Raw genomic sequence first — 19,404 nt, 5'->3', positions numbered from 1 at the left:
CAATTATTTTCAATAATGTCTTATTGTGAATAATTTGTGGTGAAGTCCATAATATATTTTTGATTGCGATTAGAATCTGACTTTGATAAAGGTTATATTCAATGCTGTGCACATACCAGTACATTTTCTTGTGCTGATTTTTCTTTGATACCTACCTATGTTTATTGTTTGTTGTATTTAAACATTTTTTTAAATGTATTCATTCGTGCCAATAATTTTTAGTATTTGAGGATGAGATAACTGAAGTGTCGATGGTAAACCCCCAACCTACTGTTTAAAACGCATACTAGTTCATCACCTTTGCATCCAATTGGAGCAAGAGCCTTTTAGTTGTGGTTTAATGTTGAAGTGGTCTGTTAAGCAGATGTTGAACAACTACATTCTTATTAAGACTACAAGGCCAATGAGACCACGCCATGTTGTTCATGGGTCATTTAACCAATTTAAACAACCCATCAACCATCAAATTCACTGTCAGGAACAGTATCATCAAATTATTGGGAAGCTGGACATTAAGCAGCCATCCATCATCATCAAATTATTGGGTAGCTGTTTATTAAAATAAAATTTTAAGCTGTTACCAGTAGTGCTGTTGGCATATCAGACAAGTATGGGATTGAACAGCCCCAATTAAGAAGGTTTTTATTATAAAATGAAACATATATGGATCTATCTGGTAAGGACTTACCTTTAATCCCCCGACCACAACTTTATCACCCAGGTCCAGTCCTAATGACTGTAGAGTTACTTTACTTTGGACTAGATCATAATTTGGTGGAGGTAATTTAGGTGCTGGTTGACTAGCTTCTTGTAAAACTTTCTTTAATTTGATCACTAGTTTTCCCATATCAGGGTCTGAGTCTAAATCACTAGGATCTGGAATGCATTCTGTAAAGAAATACCATTGTTAATATGGTGAAGACAGAATTTGTACACTTCTTCCAGTTTCAAGTTATATATTGAATCTATGTCTGAGACATAGGCTTCTGTCTGTTATGAAAAAGACTTCAAAAATTCTGATTGCTTCACTGGATATCAAGGACAACACTGATTTGTATCAAATGACACTCATACATTGACTTTGGATGTCCCTCTTATTGTTGTACAATTTACCTGATGATTTACATATTTATGCCTATTTAGTAATCAAATTTTCATGCTTTGAATCCATCCAGATACCAATTTGATTGTTGTTCCTAAGGAGTAAATTTCACTTCACTTCACAAAATCAATGGTCCTTGGTGGCATCCTTCAGGAGAGTAATTGTTTTTCAAAGATATGTATTGCTTAAGTTTTAGTCCTTTCAAATCTGGTAGTTGTTGGTTAAGGACTTGCACAATAGGGGAACTACTGCATGACATATTCCAACTTGATCAATATTAGTATTTCCAAATCATAAGAAAAACTCAACAAAAATTGTTCTATTTTATTTCCTCATTACTTTAATTATCAACTTGAAAAACTTTACATCTTGAAATAATGGATTTATAAAAGGAGCCAAATTGGCAACTTACCACTCATACCCCTTTATTGGCATATATATTCTTCTTAAAAACAAACCTATTGGTGTTCGTCCTTTATCATCTTTTAATGAAGGATTAGCACCATTCTGTAGTAACACCTTTATTGCTTCATATGCTAAATTAGATGCTGCGATATGTAAGACACCACCATTGTCAAATTCTGAACAGATACTATCTACATCTGTAAACAATAAAGTCAAACTGTGAAAATGATAATACTTCACTTAGCATAATAAGTAACTCACCCTTAGTCATTTCATCCAAAATACAATTATGATAGTACCCATTTAACTGATCTTATATGAATATCTGATATGATAAAATCATTGTAGAATTGTAAAATAATAATTATTTTCATTATGATTATGTTTTAAAATGCTTTATTAGCCTATTCTTATAGAAACTTATGTAAAGTTCAAGACAATCTCTAGACATTTTTTTTATAAAAATGAGGAGATGTGGTATGATTGCCAATGAGACAACTATCCACCAAAGTTCAAATGAAGTGAATGTAAGCAATTATAGACAACCGTACGGCCTTCAACAATTGTTTGTTTTTATATCTCCTTCATTTATTTGTTAAACACTTAAATTTGTAACTGGATTCTGGAGATTGTCAAATAGATGAAGAAACGCTGTGCCCTTCCTTGTATATCATCATCATTCATGTCCATCATGGAATTGGACCTTAGCAATAAATCTTAACCAAAACCATCTCCTATGTCTCCTAGAAGGGGTAAATTGACTGATTTACAGATATCATTGTGCTTATTATTTTCATTTTTTGAAGATTCTCTCTAACAGCTATAGTTTCAACATAAAATGGGTATGAATCCCCTTTGAAAGGGCAATTACTCTTATAAGAAATCAATTGATGATTTGGCCATGTTGACTTGTTTGTCTTGATTTTGTTGTCCTGATAATTTTCTGTTTTACATTTTCTCTCTATAATTTCTGCAGAAAACTCAAATGGAAAAAGAAAAAACTTGTATTTCAAGGACAATAACTGCTTTAGGGGGTCAACTGATGATTTCAGCCATGTTGATTTATTTGTAAGTCTTGATGTGCTTTTAAAACATGTTGCTCTTTATTCATCACAAATTCTGCAAAAAATACAAAAATGCATAAAAATCATTGATGCAACATGGCCAAAAACTCATAAAGAGGTTGCCAAAGATAATCAAAAAGCCCATCCCAAATTTTGTTGCAACAATCTGTAATGGCAATACTTTTGTCCCCATACCTCAAATAATTGATAAATTAAAAAAACCTTAAGTTAATCTGACAGTTATTTTAAACTTTTTCATACCTAAAGCTTTAGTTGCCTTCAAAAGGACTTTTATCACAGGTACCACATCAAAATATGCAGCATAATGTAGAGCAGTCATGTTGGTCCACCTACATCTTATATTTACATCTGCTCCTTTTGATATTAACATGGACGAAACCTTAGCTGCAATTTCAGAATCACCTATCCCAGCAGCTCCTGATTTGCTAGAATAATGTAGTAATGTCATGTCTGTAAGGCCATCTCGATCATTGATATGTGCTCCACGCTTCAAAATCTGAAAAATATCAAATTTAAAAAATGTTACGTAAAACAAATTTCTATAGTAACGCATGGTAGATGAATAAAGAATATGTTGAATGGCAACTGAAAAATAAAATGAAAATGCTACTATAATACTGCCTGAAATCTAGGGTAAATAATATTGTAATAAACTGTTGACACAGAGATATGTCTCACCTGTGTGTAATTTTGATGTATGTAGTACATTGTATAATGCAAAAGTTTCATATGGACAAGACTGAGGGGCAGGCCAAAAAAACCTTATTGAAATTAGTAATGCCCAACATTAATACAACTGTGTAACTATAATATATTTATTGACTAACCATTTTAATAGTATTTTAACTTAAACTTGCCTAATCACAAACTTTTAAGATGTTAAATATAACCATGCTTAAATTTCAAAAAGCCCATGGACTGAGACTTAGGTAAGGTTCAGGTCCAATAATCTCCATAAATGACATTCTGCCAATGCTAATACAACTGCATACCAAATATTATTTATTTACATAATAGGTTTCTCTTAATAAGTGAATCACAAACTTAACAATTGATGACACCTCCACCACTGCTACTTGAAACAGCATGTTAAAGTCTTGCTTCTGTGACTGAGGCAGAAACCATATTCAAAGGGGCATTAGCTGTTAAAGTCTTGCTTCTGTGACTGAGGCAGAAACCATTTTCAAAGGGGCATTAGCTGTCAAACTCATGTTCACTGATTTGACTCAAATTCTCATATTTGATTTATAACATACTAAAACGTATATCCAAATTACAATAAATCTGAAATAAACAATTAACAATGCATGGAATCTATAATATATATCAGCATTTCATGTGTACTGTAGTCTAGCCACCATCTAATTAACCATTGACATGACCCCCGAAGACTGCCGACGTTCACATAACCTGATATTAACATAAACATAAATATATATAGATAGCGACCTCATGCAATTGGATTTTTCCAGGTCTGTTTGATTTCATGTTATAGGTTAAAATAAAATGCTCCGCAGGGCGCAGCTTGATACGACCGCAGAGGTCGAACCCTGAACAGTTGGGGGAAGTATGGACACAACATTCAAGCTTGATACAGCTTTGGATTTGGATTGTGATTAAATATTTGACACAGCATAAGTTTCTAACACAGATTGAATGTGGTCTAAGAACTTAAAAATTTTAAATTGGACATTCACCTATTATGGTCCAATATCCAAAATCTAAATACATGGTTAGATTCAGCATATCAAAGAACCCCAAGAATTCAATTTTTGATGAAATCAAACAAAGTTTAATTTTGGACCCTTTTGACCTCAATGTGGACAAAGTTGATAACGGGGCCCAAAAATCAAAAATCTAAATACATGGTTAGATTCAGCATATCAAAGAACCCCATATATTCAATTTTTGTTGAAATCAAACAAAGTTTAATTTTGGACCCCGATTTGGACCAACTTGAAAACTGGGCCCATAATCAAAAATCTAAATACATGTTTAGATTTAGCATATCAAAGAACCCTAAGAATTCAATTTTTGTTAAAATCAAACTAAGTTTAATTTTGGACCCTTTGGACCTTAATGTAGACCAATTTGAAAACGGAACCAAAAATTAAGAATCTAAATATACGGTTAGATTCGGCATATCAAAGAACCCCAATAATTCAATTTTTGATGAAATCAAACAAAGTTTAATTTTGGACCCTTTTGACCTCAATGTGGACAAAGTTGATAACGGGGCCCAAAAATCAAAAATCTAAATACATGGTTAGATTCAGCATATCAAAGAACCCTATATATTCAATTTTTGTTGAAATCAAACAAAGTTTAATTTTGGACCCCGATTTGGACCAACTTGAAAACTGGGCCCATAATCAAAAATCTAAATACATGTTTAGATTCAGCATATCAAAGAACCCTAAGAATTCAATTTTTGTTAAAATCAAACTAAGTTTAATTTTGGACCCTTTGGACCTTAATGTAGACCAATTTGAAAACGGACCCAAAATTTAAGAATCTAAATACACAGTTAGATTCGGCATATCAAAGAACCCCAATAATTCAATTTTTGATGAAATCAAACAAAGTTTAATTTTGGACCCTTTGGACCTCAATGTGGACCAATTTAAAAACGGGGCCCAAAATCCAAAAACTAAATACACGGTTAGATTCAGCATATTAAAGAACCCCATGAAATCAAGAATAAAACCCCATTGAAATTGGTCAAGAAATAAGCAATTTATAGGAAGTATCTTCTTTTGCACAATCCTGTGCTATTAAATATTTCTTGCTATTGCGCAATACTGTACAATTGACAATTTCTTGCTATTGCGCAATATTGTGCTATTGGATATTTCTTGCTATTGCGCAATACTGTGCAATTGAAGATTTCTTGCTATTGCGCAATACTGTGCAATTGAAGATTTCTTGCTATTGTGCAATACTGTGCAATTGAAAATTTCTTGCTATTGCACAATACTTATTATATAATAATTTACACATCCTGTTTGGTGTGTATCTCCTACCATATCATTATTATTTGATTTTAAATATAAATCAGAAATAACCAACTTAAAATGGAAAATTTTAAAAGAAACAAAAAAGGAAAAAAAGAAAAAAAAGGAAAAAAAAATAAATCCCCCCCCAAAATTTTTTGAACCCCCATTATGATTCATCACCCCCAAACTCAATCCCAGCCTTCCCTTTGTGGTATGGTACCTTGCAGTACAATTTCAGAGAGATCCATACACTTGAACACAAGTTATTGTCTGGAAACTAGAAAAAAATGTGTTTTTTGGCCCCTTTTTGGCCCCAAATTCCTACACGTTTAGGGCAATTACCCCCAAACTCAAACCCAGCTTTCCCTTTGTGATATGGAACCTTGTAGTACAATTTCAGAAAGATCCATACACTTACACACAAGTTATTGTCATGAAACTAGAAAAATGCTTGTTTTTTGCCCCTTTTTTGGCCCCTAATTCCTAAAATTTGGAGGCAATTACCCCCAAAATCAATCCCAGCATTCCTTTAGTGATATGGAACCTTGTGGTACAATGTCAGAGAGATCCATACACTAACACACAAGTTATGTCTGGAAGTTACAAAAATGCTTATTTTTGGCCCCTTTTTGGCCCCTAATTCCTTTACTGTTATTACCATAACCCCCAAAATCAATCCCAACCTTCCTTTTGTGGTATTGAACCTTGTGGTAAAATTTCATAAAGATCCATTCACTTAAACTAAAGTTAGAGTGCGAAAACCAATGTGTCTTCGGACGACGCCGGACGACGCCGGACGACGACGACGACGCCAACGTCATACCAATATACGACCACAAAAATTTTTTTGCGGTCGTATAAAAATAAGTCAATCATAGTTTTTACCTGTATAAGGATTTTTTGTAGATTGAACCAGACAACAAAATGGTTCATCTTTGTTTCATTTTCAATGTTGACATTCTTTTCCTTTTAATAGCTGAACACGGCTAATACATGCATAACCAATCTCTAGCTAATGGGTTAAATTGAAGGTCACATGAATACAGATTCAATGAGGTCATATTATTCACTTGCAAGTGAATAATTCATCGGGGATGTTTCTTAGCTTATTTTGACAAAATTGAACTAAACTGGCTGCTAAAAGCAAATTATTATTTCACTATTTCCTTTTCATTAATGATTGAACAAAAAAATCATATTTTAATTATTTTTTTCATATCTCGTAGCTAATGGCCCTTTTACATTTAGATTTAGAAAAGTTCACAAAACCTGTCATGAAATTCCCTTACATCATTAACACTCTTGCTTCGTGAAAAAAGTCATAGTATTTGGAAGCAGATACACCATCATACCTCACATCAATGTCATAAATAGTAAATTGAATGCTGTCATGAAAACAGTATATCATAATAGTCTTTTTATAAATACATGTACTTCTTTCCAAGTACACCCTACCAGAAAACTAAATGTTAAAGTCATTGGAGCATCCTAGTGGAAGGAACTCAAATACTGCAAGCAACTGAGATGGCATGAATGCTGATGCAATGGTATTCCTACTATTTTAAGTGTACCTTATCAGAAAATTTAGAAGTATAAGTTGAGGACACCATCACCAGAAAACTAATGCTTATGACTTGATTCGGGACATTCGTCACACATAAGATAATAACAAATGCCATAATTAATATGGAAATGTTTCCTTTTTTAATGCAAAATTTAATGGAAGTCACCATAGTTGTATTTTTTAAAGAGAATCTATGAATTACTTTTTATGGTCTTATTTATTTAAAAGATAATTCAGGAATGCTTGAGGAAGTGAAAATTAATTTTCAAACTACCTCATTAACAAGTAATTCTAAATTATGTTGTGTCTGAGGTGTCCATTGTCGTAATACTGCAAAAATTTCAGGGACGGTTGTGTTTGGATTTTCTAGTATCTCCTTGCATCCTGGGCATCCAGGATCAAAGAAAGATAACTCTAGTCTCTGACAACTCTCACAAACAGGAGGATCCACACAGGGATGAATCATTGGTTTTTCTCTGTCTGGATGGTAGTTATTGTTGTCTTCTATTCTACTATGATTTTCATCTTCCTCTTCAAGAGTCATTCTAAAATAGATAAAAGTTTATTATCATCATGATCATTGTGGTTCATTTTTAAACAACAACCAGGGGATATATATTAAAAGTTACAAAAGTTTCAATTAATGCCATAGTGCAAACAAGGTGTAATAAGATATATGATAAATATGGTACTGCCACTTGACAGAAGCTTCAAATAATTTTTGAGGATGTATTGTTTATTTCCTTTCAGAATTTGACAAAATAAGAGTAAGGAGATGTGGTATGATGCCAATGAGACAACTATTGACTGAAAATCAAAGATTTAAACAACTACAGGTGAATGTATGATCTTCAACAATGAGCATACCTCATATTGTAGTAAGCTATAAAAGACATGGGTAACAAAATGTGAAACAATACAACAGATAACATTACTGTCAATTCAATAACTATTGCAAGGTTTTTATAAATCCAAATAATGCGACTTTGATGAGTATCCCAATAAGAACTCTCATTCTGAATTTGATACATATACTTCTATGAGGATTTTCCTTAAATCCCAATAATTAATGATGAATTTAATTAATCTCACATTTTTGCCCATTCTTCAAAAATCACAATAATAAATGCACACAATAATTTCTGAAGTCACATTATATGTTTCTATCAAAGCTGGCATCCCATTATTCACAGCAAAATATGATAATGGAGAGTAAAAGCAATAGAGGAAAACCTCATTACTAAGTTTCAAAATAGTACAACACAAAAACACCAACGAAATGAAAGAACCTTAGTGAGCGCGCTCACATACCCCACGTCCCCACATTGTCATTGGAGAAGTAAAATAAGTGTAAGAAAAATAAATTGTATCAGAAAAAAAAATTGAATCATAATTTCCTGTCAATATGCACATCTACATAGTATGTCCTTATTATCTACAAAGTTTCATGAAATTCTGTTGTGTGGTTTGAGAGGAGTTGCGATGACAAAAGGTTGCAGTAGTATATTGGGCAAATAAGTTCAAAGGGGCGTAACTCCTGGAAAAAAAATTGACTCGTAATTTCCTGTCGATATGCACATTTACGTAGTATGTCCTTATTATCTGAAAAGGTTTCATGAAATTCTGTTGTGTGGTTTGACAGGAGTTGCAATGACAAAAGGTTGCAGTAGTATATTGGGCAAATAAGTTCAAAGGGGCGTAACTCCTGGAATAAAAATTGAATCGTAATTTCCTGTCGATATGCACATCTAGGTAGTATGTCCTTATTATCTGAAAAGGTTTCATGAAATTCTGTTGTGTGGTTTGAGAGGAGTTGCGATGACAAAAGGTTGCAGTAGTATATTGGGCAAATAAGTTCAAAGGGGCGTAACTCCTGGAAAAAAAATTGAATCGTAATTTCCTGTCGATATGCACATCTACGTAGTATGTCCTTATTATCTGAAAAGGTTTCATGAAATTCTGTTGTGTGGTTTGAGAGGAGTTGCGATGACAAACTGTTGCAGTAGTACATTAAAGTAAATAAGTTCAAAGGGGCGTAACTCCTAGAAAAAGAATTGAATCGTAATTTCCTGTCGATATGCACAACTATATAGTATGTCCTTATTATTTAAAAAGGTTTCGTGAAATTCTGTTGGTGGTTTGAGAGGAGTTGCGATGACAAGAAACAGGACTGACAGACTGACGGACGGACAGACAGACCGACGGACGGACAGACGGGTCAAAAACATTATACCCTCCGCAACTCGTTGTGTGGGGTATAATTACTATAAAATTTACATATGTACATAATCTATTATTTATACTTACACAACTAATTTATTTGTAAAATTTTACATTATTTTATCATAAACATGCATGTAAAATAAGATTCAATTAATTTCACTTCTACCAAATTTTAAACTAGATTAAAAACGTGTCACAAAATCTTTCGAGCAACTCTCTCTCCCTCTCTTCAGGAACTGAAATTAAAATGGCTGTCACTGCTTATAGTTATAATAATAATAAATACTGGTAAGTATGAAACCACCACTAGTCAAATTATTCACAATTATATACCTGCATTTTGAGCAAAGTAAGTATTTGATGGGTGTCTGACAACCCACTGTTCCACATTGCATGGAGCAATTTAAAGTCTGACAGCCAACTGATCCTGATTTTACTTTCATCTTTATCCGTTTGTGTGGCATTCCATTTAAACAGTCAGTGAAACCTTCTTCTTTAATGTTAATTATCTAAATTTGTTAGTGACTCTCTGTTATATCCTTAGACATATTCACAAATTGCAGTTCTACAATTTTTTTTAATTATCTGATCCAGACTTTACAACTTATCTTTTATGATATCACTTCCTTCCATATTCATTTGATTATTTTAGCTAGAATAGTTCCAATGTAATTTTAACTAGTATCAGCATATACTACACATTAAATAGTATCAATCACACTATAGTAGTATTAAATTCCTTATTTGTTATAACTTAATCATGTCTGATATCTACAATTCTAAATAGATACTCTTTGAAGAAATGCAAATATCTAGCATTTTATAAATGTTTCCACACATTGTATCTTGGCAAACATTAAAGATAATTATATGTACAAAGGTGTCAATAACGTTGCCGTCAATTTAAATATTCACCCGATTTTCAGTATATAACAATAGTTTAATGACTGTCTTTGTTTAGAGAAATAAATCTGATTTTAACGCATGTTACAAACAGAATTTAACTTTGAGAACTAGATTTGAATGATTTAGTTCCTAATCCAGCATTTAATCATTACATGTGTATTTAGAAATTTAAATTATGAAGCTTAGAGTATTGTTATATCAAATTGTAAGAATGATAATAATAAATGATGATTTAACTATGAGTCATAGGATTTTATATGTTTTTTCACTGCATAAAGGCAAAGACATATATATACACATGTAATAGGATTAAGAGAATTTATAGATTTAAAAATAACTAATACAAATGTATTTAAAAATAACTAATACAAATGTCTGAGTTAGATCGTACTTAGTGCAAAGTTTTCCAAATTGTAGTTTTTTTCGCAAAAGATCCTATGAGAAAATACTTTCTATTACATTCACAATTAAGTATATACTTGCACCGAAATTAGAAAATTATTTTCTGTCATAACAATTCTGATGACATGAGTAACTGATTTTGACAATCCTAATTAAATGATAAAATGTAAGAAATTAGTACCTATCTCAACAAAAATTACATTACACTTTAAAAAAAATTTAAAAACTGTTCAAGGATTAATTTGTACTTGGAGCAGGCCTATCTAGAAGTTTCTATTATCAATTAAGAATATAAACTAGCTTATGAATTTTATCTTAGTGTCTCCTGTACCATGAAGGCCCCTTATATTAATAAAAATAAAGTATCATTAATAAAGAACATGTTTGCCTTAAACCCTAATTCATGGAAGTCTAAGACATAGAATAACATGCAAATGGACTGTCATAAAAAATTTATAGACTTAAAGTGTTATATATTGTGTCTGGCTGGTGTCATCTAAAAAAAATCCCATTAAAACCTGCATTAACTCTTAATAATACTGCATCGATTTTACTGTTTAAAAAAATGGTTGATACTATACTTGTTTTGATTTTCACCTTTTGAATGAAAAATTAAAACATCTGTAATTTTGATAATTATACATATACATAAAAATCATTACTCTGTACAGAAAATGCTACTAACTACTTTGTTTCACCAATAACATAAATAGTTTGCATTTAATTGCCAATTACCTGTAACCTTTTAAATATTGGCTCACTTAAGTTATATGACTTTTTCTTTCAAGTGGTTTAATTTCATACTGGCATTTAATTGATTTATATTGGAATCAGCTTTCAAATGATCAATAAAAAGATGAAACATTTTATTAGAAACTTCTTTGTCATCTACAGTGCTCCAGCTAAAGTGAATCCCATGCACAGCATAAAATTAACATATAAAATTTAAAGCCCTATAAAGTTATTGATTGATTGTTGTTTGCTTATCATCTACTTTAAAGTTATCCAGGCAATTGTTATCATAGAATAATGTTATTTGCTCATTTGTATGTCAGTAGTAATACTTTCAAGATAGGTTTCCTTAAAAATGATTTAAAATTTCTCAATGATTACAATTCACAAGTTTGCTATCACAAAGACTTTTTACAGCAACAAAGTTGATGTATAACTCCATGGTAAACTACCTTAAGAGGATACCATACAGTTGTGATCCCACAGTGAATTTTTGACGAAAATTTACATACAAGCTATTTTTCACTTGGTCAATTGAAATGTAATAAAAAATATGCCTTCATGTGCTACTTTTAGAGATAAATGGGGTAAACATTTTAGATATATACTCAAAATTTCGATTTCTTGGAAATTTCTATCCTTTGGAGAGACATACCTAACTTTTTTGTTTCAAAAGATAAACACAAGTATAATTTTGTAAAATTATTTGAAATATCTTTTTGACATACATATGCTCTAAATTTGTGTAACAATTCTTTGGAAAATATTAAAAATTTATTAAATAATCATGATTTTACAAAAAAACAGCATTTTTTACTGTATATTTTTTTTTAATTCTAAAAAAAAACATTTGTGATTTTTTCATAAAAATTGGTACATATAATCTTCATATATAATCAAATCAAATGTCATTTTTAAACAAGCATTCTGAGAGTATTGCATCGCAATACATAGTCCACTACCGGGTAAAAATTCATTATACTGGAACAAAATGTTAACTTGTTCTATAACTTGTCATGGTGTAAATAAAAAGTAAATATCAGGTCAATATCTTCAAGCATGACTAAAAACAGTGTCGAAAACTGATTATATGAGTGAATTTTTCAAGTCCAAGGACCATAACTCTGCACAAAATTATTAGACCGAAACAAAAATTTGAACTTGATCTGTAACTTGTCATGATAAAACTATATACCAATTATCAATCAATATCTTATAAGCATGATGAAAAAAACATTAGATAAGATTAATATTTTTCTAGAATTAGATATGATGTAATACAGTGTATATCTATTTCAAATTATAATCAGATATAATTAATAGTTCCAAATATTTTTTTCTTTCATTTGTCACAAACTAATATAGATTTGTAACTTATCTATAAAATGTCAACAACTTTTATCTACACAATGTAATGTATTGAAATATATATATATATATATATATATACATTAATAAAAATAGATTTTTATCTAATTAAAGGATTTCTCTTCATAATTTTTTTTATATATATAGCATTCAGAAAATTAGTTTATACTAAATAACAAACAAACCTGTCAAAAAATTCTTCAAATAATTTAACAAAGATTGTCTTTTTAAAAATGAGTTATCTCCCTTTGTACAATAATATGGTTTAACATAGTACTCTAACATTAGATATGGTCCAGAGTTATGGTCCATAACTCTGGACTAAATCATCAGAACAGAACAAAATTCGAACTTGATATATAACTTGTCATGATAAAACTATATACCAAATATCAAATCAATATCTTCAAGAACGAAGAAAAAAAGTGTGGAAAGCTGATTTGCCAGACTGACGGATGGACAGATGGACAGATGGACAGACGGACAGACGGACAGATGGACGGAGTGCAAACCTAAAGTCCCCTTCTACTTCGTCGGTAGGGGACTAAAAAGGGGTCCATGCTCTGGTTTTAAAGCTAAGGTAGCAATACACAGTTAGGAAAAAACTTAAAATTGACGCTCATAATTTTCAACCACCCTCTTTCCCTTCCTTTCTAACAAATCAGGCTTAATATTTGTTTTATGTATGTATATATTTATGGAAAGAACATCTTCCATAGATTTGTTTTCAAATAGTTATAATGGTGAAATATAATCTCTTTTTGGTGTAACCATGGCAACAATCTACATTTATTTGATACAAAATATTGCAAAAAGGGGGGTGAAAATGTCACAAAAGTCTCCCAAATTTGGTCCAAAGGAGAATTTCAATCCATTAGAGTGATACCTTTCCTGAAACCATAGACATTTATCTATCAAGAGGTCCAAAAAAAATCATATGCATTTCTGCTCGTTTTTCCATAAAATTCGTAAGGGTTCCGCGGAACCCAGTGTCTCGCCTACTTTTTCTGTTAATCGCAGGCTCAACAAAAATGAGGAAGTAAATCAATAAAAATATTCCTCTTGATACTGTCTTTTGATTGTAAGAAGCTTCTGTCCAAGTTTGGTAAAAATCCAGGATAGTTTATGAATCTAATAAATGTTTAAAAACTTTAACTGCAAACTATATGTAATGTTAACTGGAAGAAAACAAAATTTCCTTCTGGATACTACCATTTGATCATAAACAAGCTTCTGTCCAAGTTTGGTACAAATCCAAAATAGTATAAGAAAGTTATTAAAATTTTAAAAACTTTAACCACAGAGTGAATGTGTTGTTACCTGGCAGAAATCTAAATCCATTTAAAAGTAAAATACGGAAAAAATGGATTTATTTTTTTACAAAATGTCCTTCTAGATACTAGCTTTTGATCATAAACAAGCTTCTATCCAAGTTTGGTAGAAATCCAGGATAGTTTAAGAAAGTTATTAAAATTTCAAAAACTTTAATCACAGAGTGAATATTTGTGGACGCCGCCGACGACGACGGAATGTAGGATCGCTATATCTCGCTTTTCGACTAAAGTCAAAGGCTCGACAAAAATTGAATTGAAAAGATCAAGGGTCAAATCTTTGTTGAAAAACACTACAATAATTTCTGGACCTATGGGCGGTAAGGATGTGAAAATACGGACTGTCAAACAGAAAAATGGCCTTTAAAACATGCTAAAAACAATCTTGATGTTCATATAAACCCACTTGGAAGGCTATATTATTATTCAACTATCTAAAAATCAATTTAATTGTACAAAAACTTTCATATTTAAAAAATTCACCATGGCCAAAATGCGAAACTAAACTTCTAACTGTGTATTGCTACTGATTAAAATCAGTAAAAAATGCATCTTTTTCCGATATGTCACAGTTTGACGTTGCGAAAATAATATTTTATGTTAGCAACATCATTATCTCCCCCTGTAACTGTATCGTATGCCCTAAAGGCAACATTTTGACCTGATCCATAAACCCTGAAATCTGGCATATATTTCAAAAAGTTCACATCATATTGAATATGTGTACTAAGTTTCAAGTTGATGAGACTACAACTTTATAGTAAACTACCTTGAACCAAAAGATAAAGCTGATACAAGACAGATGAACAAATGGACTAAAGGATAGAGTCATAGACTGAAAACATTAGTCCCCCTTACCATCATAGATGGGGGATAAAAAAGACTCTTGACCTGGAATATTACTGATATAGCCATGGTATTTTATGTGTTTTAATAATAAAACATTTGAAACAATATACCCTCTAAAATAGTAGCAATAGAAATACAGTCATTATTATGTCTTTCCCTTTGTTTGCTTATTTTGGGGAATTTACCAGAGGCATAACATATAAAGCTTTTACAATTTCCACTTATGGAAGACAACAACCACTGGTACAAATCTTTATACCTTACATTTCCATGTAACAATGAAGATATATGTTTTTAAATGGAAACTGAAAATTAGCTAATCAATAGGTTTTTTAATTGTTTTATTACAAAAATGAAGGAAATATGCTCTTGTCTCTCTACATTGTACTCAAATGAGATACAAAACATAATTAAGTTAAGATATTAAAATGACACTTAAAAAAAGTCATGAAATTTAATACATGTAGGTTCAAATATCATTTGATTATATAAGAACGGCACACATGAATAAAAGGAGATGTGGATTACACATCAATGAGACAACAGCTAGCCTAATGACACAAATCACCAATGGACATACATAAATAATAAACATTGTGAGACTACAAATATAAATGTACATGATGCAGCTTCTTTACATAACAAATTAATAAAATATGGAGTACCGGCTTATCAAAATACACATGTGTCAGAGATGTATGTTACTGCTTCTAAAACGTTTTTGTGTGTTAAAAATAAGGAAAATAAAAGATTAAAAAAATTACAAACCATGATAAATGCCTTCTTCATCCCCAGATTTCGTCTTGTGACACAATACAAGTACATGTATAAGATTACAGAGATTAAATTTATCTTGTTTATTTTGAGAGTGAAAGGGAAGTCATCATTGAACCAGACAGGAAATAAAACAATGTTGTCAATATCAAGAACATTTCTTGTCAACAAATGATTCATATTTCTTCCTTAAACTAGTTCAATTTTATTTATTTCTCTTTAACTTATAAAAGTTCCAAGTAAAATAATTACAAAACAATGTACATGGTATAATTTCCTAACTATGAGAAGGAAATGAAAAGAGACTTTTTTATACTCACAATAATTGTTAAACTATCATATTTTAAATAGCATATGTATTTAAATTAGTTCCACTTATAATAATATATACATGAGAACAAAGACCAAAAGTTCCATGAATGGATATGTGGTCCGAGTACACAGTTATTTCGTAGTGCATTTCTTTTAGACAATAAATGAAAATTAAAAAAATCCCAACTGCGCTTTCTCAATTATATTTTTACAGTGTGTTGTACTACTTTTGGGACAAATTATATCAAAATTATAGAAAACTTCATCGGCTCTAACTCAAAATATGGACAATTTTATGTTAAGGGGGTCTTCAAATCTTTTGACAGCTTCCAAGTGCTAATTTTTAACATTTTTCAGCTGGACCAAATCACTACTTTACTTTAAAATTCATGACCCAAATTTTTTAACAGTGTCATTTCACCCCCCCCCCCCCCCCCCCCCCCCCCCCTTTCCCTACTTGCTATTTGAGTCATAACACATGGAGAAATAAATTTGGAAGGGGTATAAAACTAGAGGCTCTCAAGAACCTGTGTCGCTCACCTGATTCTACTTTGGTTTTGGAAATCATGTAAAAATAGATTAAAATCATAACAGATACCCTAATAATGAGTGAGGCCAAATTTGGTTTAATATTGGTCCTGTAATTTAATAAAAAATCCTGGTGGCCATCTTGAACAGTAAATCGGCAACAAAGTAGCAACACTTAATCAGCACCTCATAAGAAACATTTATGCCATGTTTTGGTTTCATTCCATTCAGTGCACCTCTAGAAGAAGCATTTGTATGTATTTCCCATAGGTTCTTATGTTAAAGGAAGTCCCCCCCCCATTGGCGGCTATCATGGATGAAGGATCAGCTTCAAAGTAACAAAACTTAATCAGCACCTCATAAGGAACATTCATGCCATGTTTGGTTTCAATCCATTCAGTATGTGGTTCTCTAAAAGAAGACATTTGTATGTATTGTCCATAGGATCCTTTGTTAAACATTGTCCCCATCTGGCAGCCATCATGGATGAAGGATCAGCTTCAAAGTAACAACACTTGGTCAGCACCTCAAAAGGAACATGCATGCCATGTTTGGTTTCATTCCATTCAACGGTTCTCTAAAAGAAAACATTTGTACGTATTTATCATCGGGTCCTATGTTAAACTAAGTCCTCCGCTGGCGGCCATCTTAGATTATGGATCAGCTTCATAGTAACAACACTTGGTCAGCACCTCATAAGGAACATTCATGCCATGTTTGGTTTCATTGCATTCAGTGGTTCTCTAAAAGAAGATATTTGTATGTATTTCCCATATGGTCCTATGTTAAACTAAGTACCCTGCTGGCAGCCATCTTGGATTATGGATCAGCTTCATAGTAACAACACTTGGTCAGCACCTCATAAGGAACATTCATGCCATGTTTGCTTTTATTCCATTCAGTGGTTCTCTAAAAGAAGACATTTGTATGTATTTCCCATAGGGTCCCATGTTAAACTAAGTCCCCCATGGCGGCAATCTTGGATTACGGATCGGCTTCAAAGTAACAACACTCGGTAGGCACCTCATTAGGAACATTCATACCATGTTTGGTTTCATTCCATTCAGTGGTTCTCTAAGAGAAGATATTTGTATGTATTTCCCATAGGGTCCTATGTTAAACTAAGTCCCCCGCTGGCAGCCATCTTGGATTATGGATCGGCTTCAAAGTAACAACACTCGGTCAGCACCTCATAAGAAACATTCATGCCATGTTTGGTTTCATTCCTTTCAGTGGTTCTCTAAAAGAAGACATTTGTATGCATTTCCCATAGGGTCCTATTTTAAACTAAGTCCTCCGCTGGCGGCCATCTTGGATGATGGATCCGCTACAAAGTACCAACACTCGGTCAGCACCTCATAAGAAACATTCATGCCATGTTTGGTTTCATTCCATTCAGTGGTTCTCTAAAAGAAGACGTTTGTATGTATTTCCCATAGGGTCCCATGTTAAACTAAGTCCCCCGCTGGCAGCCATCTTGGATTATGGATCAGCTTCAAAGTAACAACACTCGGTCAGCACCTCATAAGGAACATTCATGCCATGTTTGGTTTCATTCCATTCAGTGGTTCTCTAAAAGAAGACATTTGTATGTATTTCTCATAGGGTCCCATGTTAAACTAAGTCCCCTGCAGGCGGCCATCTTGGATTATGGATCTGCTTTAAAGTAACAACACTCGGTCAGCACCTCATAAGAAACATTCATGCCATGTTTGGTTTCATTCCATTCAGTGGTTCTCTAAAAGAAGACATTTGTATGTATTTCCCATAGGGTCCAATGTTAAACTAAGTCCCCTGCTGGCAGCCATCTTGGATTATGGATCAGCTTCATAGTAACAACACTTGGTCAGCACCTCATAAGGAACATTCATGCCATGTTTGCTTTTATTCCATTCAGTGGTTCTCTAAAAGAAGACATTTGTATGTATTTCCCATAGGGTCCCATGTTAAACTAAGTCCCCCGCTGGCGGCAATCTTGGATTATGGATCGGCTTCAAAGTAACAACACTCTTAGTACCTCATAAGGAACATTCATACCATGTTTGGTTTCATTCCATTCAGTGGTTCTCTAAAAGAAGACATTTGTATGTATTTCCCATAGGGTCCTATGTTAAACTAAGTCCCCCGCTGGCGGCCATCTTGGATTATGGATCGGCTTCAAAGTAACAACACTTGGTCAGCACCTCATAAGGAACATTCATGCCATGTTTGCTTTTATTCCATTCAGTGGTTCTCTAAAAGAAGACATTTGTATGTATTTCCCATAGGGTCCCATGTTAAACTAAGTCCCCCATGGTGGCAATCTTGGATTACGGATCGGCTTCAAAGTAACAACACTCGGTCGGCACCTCATAAGGAACATTCATACCATGTTTGGTTTCATTCCATTCAGTGGTTCTCTAAAAGAAGATATTTGTATGTATTTCCCATAGGGTCCTATGTTAAACTAAGTCCCCCGCTGGCAGCCATCTTGGATTATGGATCGGCTTCAAAGTAACAACACTCGGTCAGCACCTCATAAGAAACATTCATGCCATGTTTGGTTTCATTCCTTTCAGTGGTTCTCTAAAAGAAGACATTTGTATGCATTTCCCATAGGGTCCTATGTTAAACTAAGTCCTCCACTGGCGGCCATCTTGGATGATGGATCCGCTACAAAGTAACAACACTCGGTCAGCACCTCATAAGAAACATTCATGCCATGTTTGGTTTCATTTCATTCAGTGGTTCTCTAAAAGAAGACGTTTGTATGTATTTCCCATAGGGTCCCATGTTAAACTAAGTCCCCCGCTGGCAGCCATCTTGGATTATGGATCGGCTTCAAAGT

At 32.7% G+C, this 19,404-nt stretch overlaps 1 protein-coding gene across 3 annotated transcripts in view; it reads right to left on the bottom strand.

Moving 5' to 3' along the window:
- LOC127730409 (CAP-Gly domain-containing linker protein 3-like) overlaps window positions 1-19,404 on the bottom strand; it is a 58,563-nt gene that overhangs the window by 20,007 nt on the left and 19,152 nt on the right. The window contains exons 1-5 of one of the 3 annotated variants that reach the window (XM_052238820.1): window positions 15,732-15,849; window positions 7,427-7,697; window positions 2,833-3,088; window positions 1,561-1,704; window positions 689-888 (exon numbers count right to left, since the gene is read on the bottom strand). In XM_052238820.1, coding sequence (XP_052094780.1) covers window positions 689-888; window positions 1,561-1,704; window positions 2,833-3,088; window positions 7,427-7,696 — 870 coding nt within the window. In that variant the 5' untranslated portion in view covers window position 7,697; window positions 15,732-15,849. Of the gene's footprint in view, window positions 1-688; window positions 889-1,560; window positions 1,705-2,832; window positions 3,089-7,426; window positions 7,698-9,708; window positions 10,215-15,731; window positions 15,850-19,404 lie in introns of those variants that run through there. The other 2 variants (XM_052238811.1, XM_052238830.1) reach the window with 2 other exon arrangements.

Source organism: Mytilus californianus, unplaced genomic scaffold (genome assembly GCF_021869535.1).
Source record: "Mytilus californianus isolate M0D057914Y unplaced genomic scaffold, xbMytCali1.0.p SCAF_1, whole genome shotgun sequence".
Lineage (NCBI taxonomy): Eukaryota > Metazoa > Mollusca > Bivalvia > Mytilida > Mytilidae > Mytilus > Mytilus californianus.
The sequence above is the reverse complement of the archived record's forward strand: the minus strand, read 5'-3'. Positions and strand labels throughout refer to the sequence as shown.